General features: G+C 34.6%; 1 protein-coding gene across 1 annotated transcript; it reads left to right on the top strand.

Annotated features, from left to right (window-relative positions):
* The first annotated feature begins 342 nt into the window (after positions 1-342).
* On the top strand, positions 343-2078 carry LOC143538351 (gibberellin 3-beta-dioxygenase 1-like). The gene is made up of 2 exons (XM_077031929.1): positions 343-851; positions 1448-2078. Exons 1-2 carry the CDS (start codon positions 406-408, stop codon positions 2076-2078), a joined length of 1077 nt encoding a protein of 358 aa, XP_076888044.1. The 5' UTR covers positions 343-405.
* Positions 2079-15452: the final 13374 nt, after the last annotated feature.

The following is a 15452-nucleotide window of genomic DNA, read 5'->3' as shown; positions in this document are numbered from 1 at the left end:
ACATCATTGTCGACAGTCCCCCGACTCAGGTAAATTCAAACTTGGTTGTTGTCATTAGAAATATTGTCTGAAAGTATATCCCTCGACAATTACCCATATCATGTTTTCTGAAGAAGTATCACTGACTGGTTACCCACATGAGCCATATCAACGACAATTAGAAACGTTGGATAGGCTTTGTAGTGTAATAATCTTATTTTTCACATTGTGTTATTGGTTTAACGTTTTAAGGAAAATAAGTGTTCGACGGCAGGACCAATAACATGATGTGACGTGCAATAAACAATTACCATAAATCGACGAACAAGTGTACCCTACCACCTTTACCCATAACCCTTATATATACCATACACATCAACTTTCCTCCATATCAATATCATATCTTCTAAACATATTCATCTCAAAATGTCTTTAAAACTGCTACAAAATGAGAAGCATTTGGACCTAAATTCAATGAAAGAATTGCCTGATTCATATGCATGGTCATCGGTGGACAACGGTAGCACTATCGCTTGCGGTACCGAGCCCGTTCCAGTGATCAATCTTGAAGACCCAAATGCCATGATGCATGTTGGCCATGCATGCAAAACATGGGGTGTGTTTCAGGTCATGAACCATGGGGTCCCTATGATGGTTCTTGATGACATGGAAGCTTCTGGAAGAAAGCTGTTCTCTCTTCCTATTCATCAGAAACTACAAGCAGCTCGGCCAACGGATAGTGTTTCGGGCTATGGTGTTGCTCGGATATCGTCTTTTTTCCCTAAACTTATGTGGTCTGAAGGTTTCACCATCATTGGGTCACCCTATGAGCATGCTCAAAAACTGTGGCCCAATGGCTACACACACTTTTGGTAAGAATCTTCCCTTTTCGGGCAAAATGAAGTTAGCTCGAAAGTGGTCAAACGGGTTGGTCATACTTTTGGGTAACAAGTCAAAACATGTTTTTAGTACCGTTACACTAACGAATAAAAAGTACTCTATTTATTTTCTTGAATAGAAAGAATACAATTTTTTTTATTCAAATACACTTTATTAGTTAACTTTCAACGTGTTTGATCCGTTTCCTTTCAACTTAAATCATGACTCGAATAAACCAGTTTGTTAAACGGGTCAAGATTGTCACCACCACAAATCATTATTCTATATAAGCCTAATATTTCAAGCACGTGCATATTTGTTAAAACGGTTAGACAAGCACTTTTTCATCCTTTTTTCTTCAATGTTATAATTTATTAATGTGTTCAAAATTATTATTAAAAAGTTTATTCTTACAAAAATAATCTAACTTTCTTTATAGACCAATATTTGAGTTTGTTCCTTTTCATTTTGTGTTGTTCTCTCTAGCGTCTAGCCTGGCTCGTTTGATAATTTAGATAGATAACGTAACCCAAACTCACCGTGTAGATAAACGGACCGAAACTGACATTTTTTTGGGATCATTTTTCAGTGAGGTAATAGAAGAGTACAAGAAAGAGATGAACAAGTTAGTCAATAAACTAATGTGGCTAATACTTGGATCATTGGGTATAACAAAAGAAGATATTAAATGGGCTGGCCCAACAGGAGAGCTAAAAGAAACATCTCCTGTCTTACAACTAAACTTTTACCCTGCATGTCCCGATCCGGATCGGGCCATGGGCTTGGCGGCCCACACAGACTCAACCCTCCTCACAATCTTACACCAAAACAACACAAGTGGGCTGCAAGTTCAAAGGGAAGGGACCGGGTGGGTGATGGTCCCACCAATACGAGGTGCCCTTGTGGTCAATGTGGGTGACTTGCTCCATATTCTATCAAACGGGTTGTATCCAAGTGTTCTCCATCGGGCCATGGTTAACCAAACCCAACATCGTCTCTCGGTTGCTTATCTTTTTGGGCCTCCATCTAATGTTCGAATTTCACCGTTATCAAAACTAACTGATAGTTTCAACCCCCCTCTTTACCGGCCTGTTACATGGAGTGAATATCTTGGCACCAAGGCTAAACACTTCGACAAGGCGCTCTCGATTGTTCGATTGTGTGCACGCATAAATGGATTTGTTGATGTGAATGATCATAATGGTGTGCTTGTTGGTTGAATAAGTAAAATGCATCTTTTGTCTTGGATAATAATTTTATTTCTGTTTTGAACACCGACACTTTTGTGTGTATGACACATTTTCATTATTGTCACCAAATTATTAACTCTTGTCCCCTCATCCCAATAGTATATAGAACAGTTCTTTTGATATTATAAATACCATGTATCTTGATAGATTTAAGGTATCAGTAAAAGTTCATATTCTTATATTTTCCTTATTCCATTGTTTTCTTGTTAACTCCAAGTCTCATATATTACTCTTATAAGCTTGTTATAGTTAGGGCTAATATTATAACACGTTATCAGCACGAGCCGCTTATATCCTAACTAAGAAAGCAACAAAATGTAAAAAATATAGCAAAACTCGAATTCCATGCACTCAACATTTCTGGAGAAAATTATATGTCTTGGACAGCAAATGTCAAAAGACATTTAAAATCTATGGATGTGTTAGACACAATCCAAGAACACAATGATTGCTCTGACCAGGATAAAGCAAGAGCTGATGTTTTCATCCATAAACATATTGATGAATTACTACAGCATGAGTATTTTAATTATGATAACCCATATATGATATGGGAAGATTTGAAAAGCAGATTCGGTCATCTAAAGGAAGTTTTACTTCCTACTTCTAGAGATGAATGGAACAGTCTTAGGTTCCAAGATTTTAAGAGGGTAAATGATTACACATCTGCTTTATACCGAATTTGTTCAAAGCTAGAATTTTGTGGGTATCCCGTAACAGAGGAAGAAAAGTTAGAGAAAACTTTCTCCACGTTTCATGCATCAAATATAAACTTGCAAACACATTATCGTTTGCAGAATTTTAGGAAATACTCTGATCTAAATGCATTACTCCTTGTAGCAGAGAAAAATAATGAATTATTGATGAAAAATCATCAATCTCGTCCCACGGGTTCATTAGCAATACCAGAAGCACATGTTGCTCACAAAAGTTCTCATAAAAATTCTGATCATAAATGGGAACAAAGTCGAGGACGAGGCCGTGGACGTGGACGTGGTCATTTTGACAAAAGGCATTTTAATGATCGTAAGCATCCATTCAAATGGAACAATAACTCTTACGGTCGTGGTCGTGGCCGTGGTCGTGGTCGTAACCAGAGAGCCAATAATTATCATGTCCCACACAATACCAATTCCAACCACCAAAATAAATGGAATGAAGCTGGTAGGTCCGAAAACAATGGCACTTCATGTTTTAGATGTGGAAGTACAAACCACTGGGCAAAGGCTTGTCGCACAGCTCCACATCTGTGTGAACTGTACCAAGCCTCTCTAAAAGGAAAAGAGAAAGAAGTGAACCATGTTGATAACTTTAATAATATCAATGCTGAGCTGAGCGTTGAAGACTTTGGGGTGGAACTTTGAAACAAAGTTGCTTGACTACTATAATTAGATGCAATTATTAAGTGTGTTCTCATTATCTTTAATTATGTAGTTTCTCTTTCATGTACTACTTGTGTTTCAACTAAATAAAGTTTTTATTAAAATATCATATGTCTTCGTTATACACTTATTTTTTTTCTTAATATTTTTCAAGATTTAAAATGAAAATCACCGGAGCACAAGATCAAACAAATGAAGAAGATATATGTATAACGGATAGTGGAGCCACGCATACTATACTTAGATCTAAAAAATATTTTTATAAACTGAAACCAACAAAAAGGATCATCAATACAATATCAGGTCCTACAAACTTGATAGAAGGAGTGGGAAAAGCTAATTTAGCATTACCAAATGGTACAAAGCTCAAAATAGAAAATGCTTTATTTTCCCCAAAATCAACAAGAAATTTGTTGAGTTTCAGAAACGTATATCATAATGGATATGATACTCAGTCAAGGACTGTTAGTAATGAAAAATATTTGCATATCATAAGCAAAGATCAAATATTGGAAAAATTGCCAATGATCCATTCTGGTTTGCATTATACATATATAAATGTGCCTCAAGCACATATGGCAGTCAAAGAAAATTGTTGCGATTCTGGTATCATAAACTTATGGCATGACAGATTAGGCCATCCAGGATCCACAATGATGAAAAGGATCATTGAAAATACACATGGGCATCCACTGAAATGTCAAAAGATCCATAAAATAGATAAAATGCCTCAATGTACATCTTGTTCTCTTGGAAAATTAATTACAAGGCCTTCGCCATTAAAAGTCGATAAAGAAACACCAATGTTTCTTGAAAGAATTCAAGGTGACATATGTGGACCAATTCATCCACCATGTGGACCATTTAGATACTTCATGGTCTTAATAGACGCATCCAGCAGATGGTCTAATATCTCTTTATTATCGACTCGTAATGTTGTTTTTGCAAAATTTCTTGCTCAAATTATCAAATTACGTGCACATTTTCCGGATTATACCATTAAAAGAGTAAGGCTTGATAATGCGGGAGAATTTACATCACATGCTTTTGATGATTATTGCATGTCTGTGGGGATTGTTGTAGAACACCCTGTTGCTCATGTACACACACAAAATGGCTTAGCCGAGTCGTTGATCAAACGCCTACAGCTAATAGCTAGACCATTAATAATAAGGACAAAACTCCCTGTTTCTATTTGGGGTCATGCAATTATGCATGCTGGATCATTAATCCGCGTGAGACCAAGTGCAAATCATAAATACTCTCCCACACAACTTGTTTCTGGAAATGAGCCAAACATCTCTCATCTTATAATTTTTGGTTGTGCCGTGTATGTTCCTATTGCACCACCACAACGCACAAAAATGGGTCCCCAAAGAAGGTTGGGAATATATGTTGGATATGAAACATCTTACATCATAAGATACCTTGAACCTTTAACAGGTGATGTATTTACAGCACGTTTTGCTGATTGTCATTTTAACGAGACAATGTTCCCGACATTAGGGGGAGAAATGAAAAAGCAAGAAAGAGATATATCATGGTGTGTGCCATCATTGTTACACCTAGACCCAAGATCAAAACAAAGTGAGACAGAGGTTCAAAAAATAATACATCTACAAGAAATTGCAAATCAGTTACCTGATGCATTTACTGATATAAACAGGGTCACTAAATCTCATATACCAGCTGCTAATGCTCCAGCTCGAGTTGAGATTCCAAGCAAGCAAAACCATAATAATGCACCTCATGAATCTCAAAAACGTATAAAACGTGGAAGGCCAATCGGTTCAAAGGATAAAAATCCTCGAAAAAGAAAGGGTTCTGAGAAGGATACTGACCATAAGGAAGGAATGATTGACAAAACCTTCCCTCAGGAAAGAATAAATGATATAACATTTCCTCAGGAAGAAATAAATGATTCCAATAAAGAATTGTCAATAAACTATGGTAAATCACATATAATGTGGGATCGAGATGAAATGGAAAATATTGATGATATATTTTCTTATTCTGTGGCAAGCGATATCATGGAAGAAAATGATGACCCTGAACCAAAATCTGTAGATGATTGTAAAAATCGACAAGATTGAAACAAATGGAAAGATGTTATGCAAGCTGAATTAAACTCACTAAACAATCGAAAGGTTTTTGGACCTATTGTCATTACACCAAAGTCAATGAAACCTGTAGGATATAAATGGGTTTTTGTGAGAAAACGAAATGAGAAAAATGAAGTTACAAGATATAAAGCAAGACTTGTAGCTCAAGGTTTTTCTCAGAGGCCAGGAATTGACTATGAAGAAACGTATTCTCCTGTCATGGATGCTATTACGTTTAGATATTTAATCAGCTTAGCAGTCTCTAAAAATTTAGAGATGCGCCTTATGGATGTTGTCACAGCTTACTCGTATGGATCACTAGATAGTGACATCTATATGAAAATTCCCGAAGGATTTAAACTCCCCGATGCAATAAGCTCAAAGCCTAAGGAAATGTATTCCATCAAATTACAAAGATCCTTGTATGGACTGAAACAACCTGGAAGGATGTGGTACAATCGTTTGAGTGATTATTTGATAAGCAAAGGATACACAAATAATCTTATTTGTCCATGTGTCTTCATCAAGAAGACAACATCAGGATATGTGATCATAGCTGTGTATGTTGACGATCTAAATTTAATTGGGACACAAAAAGAAATTAATGAAGCAATTGCTCTTTTAAAGAAAGAATTCGAAATGAAAGATCTTGGAAAAACCAAATATTGTCTTGGTTTACAAATTGAGCATATGCATAATGGGATACTTGTGCATCAGTCAACTTATACTGAGAAACTCTTAAAACGTTTCAATATGGACAAAGCAAATCCTTTAAGCACACCGATGGTTGTTAGATCACTCAATGTTGACAATGATCCATTTCGTCCTTGCGAAGATAATGAAGAGATTCTTGGTCCCGAAGTACCATACCTCAGTGCAATTGGAGCACTTATGTATCTTACTAACTGTACAAGACCTGACATTTCTTTTGCAGTTAATTTATTGGCAAGATTCAGTTCATCTCCTACTAAAAGACATTGGAATGGCATTAAACATATTTTTCGGTATTTAAAAGGAACTGTTGATTTAGGTTTATTTTATCCTAACGATTCAAAAGAAGGGTTAGTTGGTTATACAGATGCAGGTTATTTATCTGATCCCCATAAAGCAAAATCTCAAACTGGATATGTATTTAAGAATGGAGGAGCTGCGATATCATGGCGTTCTCAGAAACAAACACTCATTTCAACATCTTCAAATCATGCTGAAGTCATTGCATTGCATGAAGCTTCAAGAGAATGTGTATGGTTAAGATCTATGTCACGACACATATTGATTTCTTGTGGACTAGAGAAAGATCGAATTCCAACTCCTATCTATGAAGATAATGCAGCTTGTGTCTCGCAAATGAAGGAAGGATATATCAAAAGTGACAGAACAAAGCATATACCACCAAGATACTTTGAGTATACTCGGGACCTTATTAAAGACAATCAGGTTGAGATGAGATATGTCCAGTCCAGCAACAACTCAGCTGATCTTTTCACAAAAGCACTTCCCACAGCAACATTCAGGAAACATGTTCATGATATTGGCATGCGCCATGTACGGACAATGTAACGACCTGCAATTTGAGGGGGAGCCATATACTGCACTCTTTTTCCCTTAGCTAAAGTTTTTTTTCCCATTGGGTTTTTCTTTAGCAAGGTTTTTAATGAGGCAGTACTTCAAGACCCTGAAGTTTTGAAAAGGTGTCATCCAAGGGGGAGTGTTATGAACACCGACACTTTTGTGTGTATGACACATTTTCATTATTGTCACCAAATTATTAACTCTTGTCCCCTCCTCCCAATAGTATATAGAACAGTTCTTTTAATATTATAAATACCATGTATCTTGATAGATTTAAGGCATCAGTAAAAGTTCATATTCTTATATTTTCCTTATTTCATTGTTTTCTTGTTAACTCCAAGTCTCATATATTACTCTTATAAGCTTGTTATAGTTAGGGCTAATATTATAACAATTTCCAAATTTTAAATTGGTTGTGTATGTCTCTTATGATGTGTTGGGCTGTGTCGTTGACTTGCACGGCCACACATTATTTTATCCACCTTTTACATTAAGAAAACCTTATTATATAATAAGTGTTTTAACAATATTTTTATGGATATATATCATCGATGTCTTAATGTCACTCGTATACGAATTTTAATGTTAAGATCATACATCTGACTATGCATTTAGTTTATACTAAACTAGTTTTAGAATTCGTTTGACGTACGATATGCTTAAAAAAATGCGATTAAGTTATAGAAATTAAATGCTTAAATTTAAAAAAAAACTATATTTTATCAAATTAAATGGTTTTATAAGTACAAATTATATTTTCTAATAGAATATTCATACGAATACGTGGTGTATTCTCACACACTTTCTTCATAATCACGAAAAAGATGCACATATTGATTTTATAAGTTGTAATTATATTTTTTAATTGAACGGCAAATTCTAACAAAAGATGATAAGATGTTTCACTATAAATGACATAAAAAAAAGAACAATATATAAAAAATTAGCATGAATAAATTACAGTTTCGAAAAAGATAAATAAAAACCACATGGATCCATCGAGATTGAATGAATACGTTAGAATAAAATTGTTATTCATTCATGGTTTCTTCTTCTCTTTATAATCTTGAAAAATTAGATTTTAATAATCCAAACTATTAACCATTGGCCAATAATAATCTCAACTAACAATCTGACTATTGACAATCCCAACTTTTAGTTTTATTACTAATAACAATCTCAGTCTAACAAAATATAAACTCCGTTGGTTATTATCATTAAGTTGGTACTAAAATGACCAAAATACCCTTAACAAACAAATAAATAATATTAAATAAAATTTACCCTATAACTTCTATTAACCTAAATTATTTTCCTTTTTAAAAGGCAATTAACCTCTTTTATTACAACTTTGATGTTCTTCCTCACAAGTAACAAATGACACCGTTCCGGTCACCATCTCCGACCCGACATCGTCATCTTCACCTACTCCGGCCTGCACTATCAGCAACCGTCTCCATTATCTTAGCCATTTTCTTTCGACCATCATCACCTTCGTCCATCATCACCACGATTTTCCGGTGAAGGGTTCTAATCGGTGGTGGTTGCAGGGTCGTGGTGGTCCTTGTTGAACATTAGACAAGCGACGAAATCATGGTTACACTGGCTGTTAACGGCCAGATTGGTGGCTATTGTTTTTTGTCGGTTCATGTGGCGGAGTTGGTAATGGTTATCCGGACTAGATCCGGTGACACTATAGGGCTCCGTTAGTCAATGATGAAGGTTGGTTTTTTTCCGGTGTCTTAAGATTGTCACTGCCCGATCTGACGGATGTAGCTGGTGGCGTCATTAGGGTTCTGCCTGTACCCGACGACGGATTTGGTTTTCCGGTGCTCCCAATAAATCTGATTAATATATCAGTAGATATATCGGCAAATTGTAGGCGTGGATGATGGTAGTTTGGCCGGAAATGGGGGTCGACGAACTGGTGTGTTGCCGGAGATGGTGACCGGAGCCGGAATGGTATGCGTGAGTATTTCGGTTATTTAACATTAACTTAACGATGATAACTAACGGAGTTAGTAGTTTGTTAGACTGAGATTGTTATCGGTAATAAAAATGAAAGTAGAGATTGCCACGGGTCAAATTGTTAGTTGAGATTATTGTTGGCCAATGGTTAATAGTTTCAATTATTAAATCTAATTTTTCTATAATCTTAGACCTATAAATATCGTTAATTAAATTTCACGCATTCTTCCCCTACCCTTAACAATGTATATAAATTAAGTTAATAAAAAAATATATCTGGTTTCATTAAAAGATATAAATATTTTGATTATATTAACATAAATACCTGTATATTTTTAATCATAATAATTTAGGTAATTAATTATTTGATTAAATGATTGATTGATATATTTGATTACACTGACATAAATATTTTTTTATTAAAAATAGAATAATAGTTTGAGCAGAAAATTTAGGCTAGGAATAAATATTCAAGTGGCATGTGTCCTCAGTTATTTTCTTTTATTAGGATAGGTAGATTCATCCAAAAACTCATTACGATAAGTGTTGTAAAAATCGTTTTAGACGCCAAGTACTGCGTAATCTCGCAGTAATCCCCATCTACGCCACTTGGCGGGTAATTCTCAAATACTTCTGACTAGGTCAAGACGTCAAATATTTGTAACTTTTCAGTCGACTGACTTGACAACACGCCAACACCTAGCGACTTTTGTAGCCACGAATAAAAAATAAAATTTCTAGGCTTAAAACAAAAAAAATGGTTATGTGGTCAAGGACTAGGAGTCTAGGAGGAGATAAAGTTATGTCTTTACATCACAAAGAATATAAACGCCATCTCCACTTTTGTGGGATGGTAAAGGCTTAGGCCTTTGGGTGAGAGGTCCAGGGTTCGATCCCTGACAATGGCGGTTTATTGTAAATAGTAGGAGGCAAGCTTAAAAATTCAAAAAAAAATATATATATATATATATATAAACAAATCGTGGGTGTCTTTTTGTCTTCATCTAAAGAGTTGTAGGAGGGCCCTCCCCAAATGAACGACACACATGCCGACAACTCCAATTTATGGCCCAAACAAAAAGGAACATCCTCCCCCAAACAAAAGCTAGTGTTGATCGAGTGATCAATATTGCATCCAGTGGTGGGAAAAAGATGCTTTAAAGTTGAAACCAATATTTATCGACCTTGATTCCCTTCGGATCTTCTTAACTAGTGACACAAATTGACACAAGTAGACAAAATATATCAAGTTACAAGTTGAAACGAGGTTAAGGTATTTTTTCTTTTATGTTTGCGCGTCCGGGTCCATCCATGTGCATGTACATATATGTATGTATCTTGTATAGGTGTGAATGTTCATGGCTTATTGTAAAAGCTGAAACCGTCATCGTCATTGATTCCATTTTAGATCCTCTAGCAAGCGACACAAATTGACCAAAATATAACAAAGTGATTCCATTTAAAAATATCAAGTTGCAAGTTGAAATGGCCCATGGCCTCTTAGTTTAGTGGCATTGGGTGTTTGTACCCACTAAAGTAGCGTGGTTAAAAATTCCACAAAGTGAGTGTTTGGTGGACTTTAGGTGTTGTTAAAAAGAATACGGATTTTAGGTGCAGATTTGTTGTTAAAAAAAAGAAAAGTTAAGTTCAGACGAGGCTGTAGTACTTTCCCTTTTGTGTTTGCACGTCTCCGTCTCCATCCATGTGTATGTACGTAACTACGTATACCATATACGTGTAGATCGACATGGCTGACAATAAAAGTTAAAACCACCATTGTCGTTGATTGCCTTTTAGATCCTATTACAAGTGACAAATCGAACAATATATATACGACATAATATATAGTACCTTTTCTTTTGTGTTTGTGTGTCTCGACTGTCGTCCATACGTATATATAGTTATAAAATGGAATTTTGGTAGCTTCAGAAAACACATGTGGCCAACCCACAGTGACGGATCTAGACATCAATTTTATAGGTAACGTTCAAAAAATTTTCGCCCCTGGCCAACCCAATAAACATCAAGTGCATGCACCCCGAAATACATAAAATACTAAAATGGAAATGCCTCTTCTGAATACATGACCTAGTATAAAGAGGATCAATTGACAACCTTTTAGGTAAACTATGCTAAAGAAAATAATTTATATTTATCTATAATCTATAATATATATAAATGAAACCCCTAAAATCCTACGTGTCGTGATGTGGTCGCTCCTCCGTTTTATGGAAGCCACCAAATTGTTTGATTTTTAAATGGAGGTCTCTTATTGATTTAACCCAAATTCATGGGTATGGGTCTTACCAAAACCAGATAGCTCTTAAACGGGTTATAACATCTCATTAAATTAAAAATTGATCTTACAAATTATTTGATATGAAAATCCTATAAAATAGGGATATACTAAAATTTAATATCCAATTTAAAAAGAAAAAAGATATTATTTATAATTAATAAACAATTTTACAGTGAAAAACATAAGCGGGTTATGGGTCACCAAATCCAGATAGCTTTTAAACGGGTTTATAACATATCATTTATTTATGAAACTCTTTCATCATCAAACTCTAGGTATATTATTACTTTCTTACAATAAAGAAAATAAATTCAAAAAATAAATATTAAAAAACGAAAAATGTAAAACAACCATCCTCTCAAGCCATCAGATTGCTTTATTTGTAAATGAAGGCTTCTTACGCATTTAACCCGAATTCACGGGTAAAGGCTCACCAAACCCAGATAGCTCTTAAACGGGTTATAACATCTAATTATATTAAAAATAATCTAATCAAATATTTGATATGAAATCCTATAAAATAGGGATATATTAAAAATTAATATCCTATTTTTATAATTTAATAAAAAGAAAAATGAATAATTGTGTGCTCCTAAAATGCTCGTTGCTTGCTCCAATTCCCGCCAATGAGTTGAATCGAGTTGGTTCAGTTTGCGAACAACCCGTGCTCAAGCCAAAGTAAATTCATCGTTAACTTGCTCATTTACATATTTTAAGTTAAACCCAAATTTTAATTTCTATAAGTTATAACACAATTCATTTTTAAATAAGCTCGCGTAATATGTTTTATGATAACAATATTAGTGACCGCCATAATACTATTGTTACTTCGTATTATTTTTACTTTTTTAATTTTAATGCATGGCGCACACTCTCTAATTATCTATTCTTGTATTATAATGCATAACATAATGCATTTTAAATTTTGAATAATATAACTATTAATGCTTATTACAACACTAGCTTATTGCATGTGGTTAATAGTTTAAGGAGAAATTTTGACTTTAGTTACAATCATTCATAGAACTTTTGTGGTTATCTAAATAATTCTTTTAACATTTTGTCCCACATATTTACCCGAATTTTGTTTATTTAAGAAATACTTACAGTTCCCTCCTCGTCTTTTCATACATTAATACCTTTAAAATAAACTATACCATAAAAACAAAAAAAATGATTTTGCTATAGTTTTTTTCTTTTTAATAAACAAAAACATATTACATGATTTAATTTAAGCTCGAGCCCAAGCTTTGCTCACTACGCAACCCTGAAATACCTATTTTATTAGTGCATAAATGTGTTAGTAACACAATACCATTCATAAATAAGCCCAAGAATCCACGAGAATATTATTGACTGCTGTAATATAAAATTTTACTTAAATGCTATATAAATATCAATTTTAGTTCAAAGAAGATGGTTTTGTCGAGCCACAAGCTAGTGTGTGTTTTTTACAACTCTAGCTGGCTCGTTCAACTTCAAACTCAAACTCGACCCTGAGTTCGAGCCAAAGTTGGCTTGGCGCAGCTCGTTTATTACAAAGCCCTTGACCACATACATTATTAGTGTATAAAACTGTTGCATATGAATTCACGATTTGCTAGAAATGTTTAAATTCTTCACATGGTTGGTATTCCAGTTTTCCCATGAGATGATGGGTGGAAGAGGAAACTTTAATCATTAACACCAATAGGGAAAGACCCTTGGCCGACAAAGTTAGAACTACCTCAATCATTTTTAATGATTTAAAAACAGAATATTGGTTTTAAATAATCTTAACTATGGCCTATTGGTAAATATCAGTCCCAACTTTATACTTGTCTGTTGACAGTCCCAACTATTGATGTATTTGTTTTTAATGGGTCGCGACTAACGGATGTTAACTTCGTTAGTGATTTGCTGACGCGGACCTGCTTCTCCGGCCGGAAATTTGCCAGAAACCTGCAACTCGCCTCCATTCTCCCTAATATCGTTACACCATCTCTCTCTATCTTTCCCCTCATTCGAAACCTAACCGACGTGCCGCCATTGTTGTCTCCGGCGAAGTCCACCCTCGTCAATCGTGCACCATTCGAGGTAATTGACACATCATTCGACTCGTTTTTATCCTCTTAAAAAAGCCTTATGCTTATTTTGTAAATCGTGTAACATTGATTTCAAATTTTTGAAAATAAAATCGGGTTTGGTATATAGGGATTGGCCATGAAAGAAGATGAATCTACTTCATTTTCTAATTTCCGATGTCTTTTGAAGATGGAGGGAGACGGTGTGACGATATTAGGGAGAATGGAGGCAAGTTGCAGGTTTCTGGCAAGTTTCCGGCCGGAGAAAAAGGTCCATGTCAGCAAATCACTAACGGAGTTAACATCCGTTAGTCGCAGCCCGTTAATAGTTGGGGACGGTCAGCAGGCAAGTGTAAAGTTGGGACTGATATTTACCAATAGGCCATAGTTGGGATTATTTAAAACCAATATTCCTTTAAAAACTAATGCTAATAAATTGTAAATTAAGTTTTACTTCTATAAAGGTGAAGGGGGCGGTTTACTTTGGAGTTAACATCAATAGCTGGGACGGTCAGCAGGCAAGTGTAAAGTTGGGACTGATATTTACCAATAGGCCATAGTTGGGATTATTTAAAACCAATATATCTTTAAAAACTAATGCTAATAAATTGTAAATTAAGTTTTACTTCTATAAAGGTGAAGGGGGCGGTTTACTTTGGAGCCTTCGAGTACACTACCCACGTAGCACGGCAAGTAGTTGGTATCGAGTTCAAGTACTGATAGGGTTTAAGTACTCGGGCAAACTTATCATTAAGTTATTTGCCTTTTAACTTAGAGCCTTACTAGACTGCACATTGAGCACAATATTTTATTGGTCCATTGGTTGGATAGGTTAGCAGGATTTTGAAGAAAAGTTGAGATATAGCAAGGGATAAAAAAATTTTGTTCAGTGATAGCTGATACATAAAACAAATTTTTTTTTTATTACGTTAAATATGTGTTTCACCAAGAAAGCTGCAGAGTAACACAAGCTACCTCTCAGTCATGGATAGATCTGCCGCATCCAGTTAGATAGGATTAAAAATAAAAAATAGAAATACTGTAGTCTATAGAATTCATTAACACTGCATTCTTGAGTTTTTTATTTAAGTGATTGGAAAAGAAAAAATAAAAAAAAATTTCTTTTTTCATTCTTGAGTTTTTTAATTAAAAGAAAAGAAATAGAATAGAAAGAAAAGTTATGGCTTTTTTCCTCCAAAACTTTCCTGCCAAATATGGCCTGATTTGGAAGGAAAGTTTATTGTCATGTACAATATTACTAATTTACCCTATATTTTCCTTCATATCTAACTCAATAATGAGGACATGATTGTAAAGTTACAATTTTTTTCCTATATTTTTCTTTCTATCTAACTCAAGAATGTAATTAACACTTTCTTTTCTATTACTTTATTTTAACTCGAGAATGCATTTTAAATATATAATTTATTTTCCTTTCTTTCCCTATCTAATCTTATCATTTCTTTTCCTTATATTTTAAACCGGAAAATGCACTGTAATAGTTAATGGCATTTGTGTCAACAAATAAACAATGAGTAGGAGTTACCTCAAACAACAAGACAAACATGCTATCCACTAGCTTCTTCCTATTCGTATCCTAGCTTCTAGATCATTAAAGTTAAAGTAGATGACGCAATAGTGAAAATAAACATAAAGTTAAAATGTCGGGCCAAAATCCCTCATTGGATTCTTATATGACTTGTGGACGTGTTGTATTTGGTCCTCTTATATATTCTTATATGGCTGGTTGTCTTTAGGACGTCAAATCTGTAAAGTATTCTTTTGTATCCGTCCATCCATTCATACCTCACTTGATAATTTGTCATTAAAACTCCATAATCGCATGATTCATAATTTCACACCAAAACTTTGACACTAAATATATAAGTATGAAATGATCGAATAAAAGTATGAAATGAACAGAAAAAAGGAGAAGCAGCAAACATTTTGGGCTGAGA

The sequence above is a fragment of the Bidens hawaiensis genome, unplaced genomic scaffold, assembly GCF_021521415.1.
Source record: "Bidens hawaiensis isolate Kalapana, Puna unplaced genomic scaffold, B.hawaiensis_p1.1 tig00011610_1, whole genome shotgun sequence".
Taxonomy (NCBI): Eukaryota; Viridiplantae; Streptophyta; class Magnoliopsida; order Asterales; family Asteraceae; genus Bidens; species Bidens hawaiensis.
Note: the sequence above shows the minus strand (reverse complement) of the source record. Positions and strands in the feature narration are given on the sequence as shown.

Coding starts and splice junctions, on each gene's coding strand:
- LOC143538351 (XM_077031929.1), top strand. CDS start 406: ATGTCTTTAAAACTGCTACAAAATGAGAAGCATTTGGACCTAAATTCA. Junction 852..1,447: donor AATGGCTACACACACTTTTG/GTAAGAATCTTC, acceptor ATCATTTTTCAG/TGAGGTAATAGAAGAGTACA.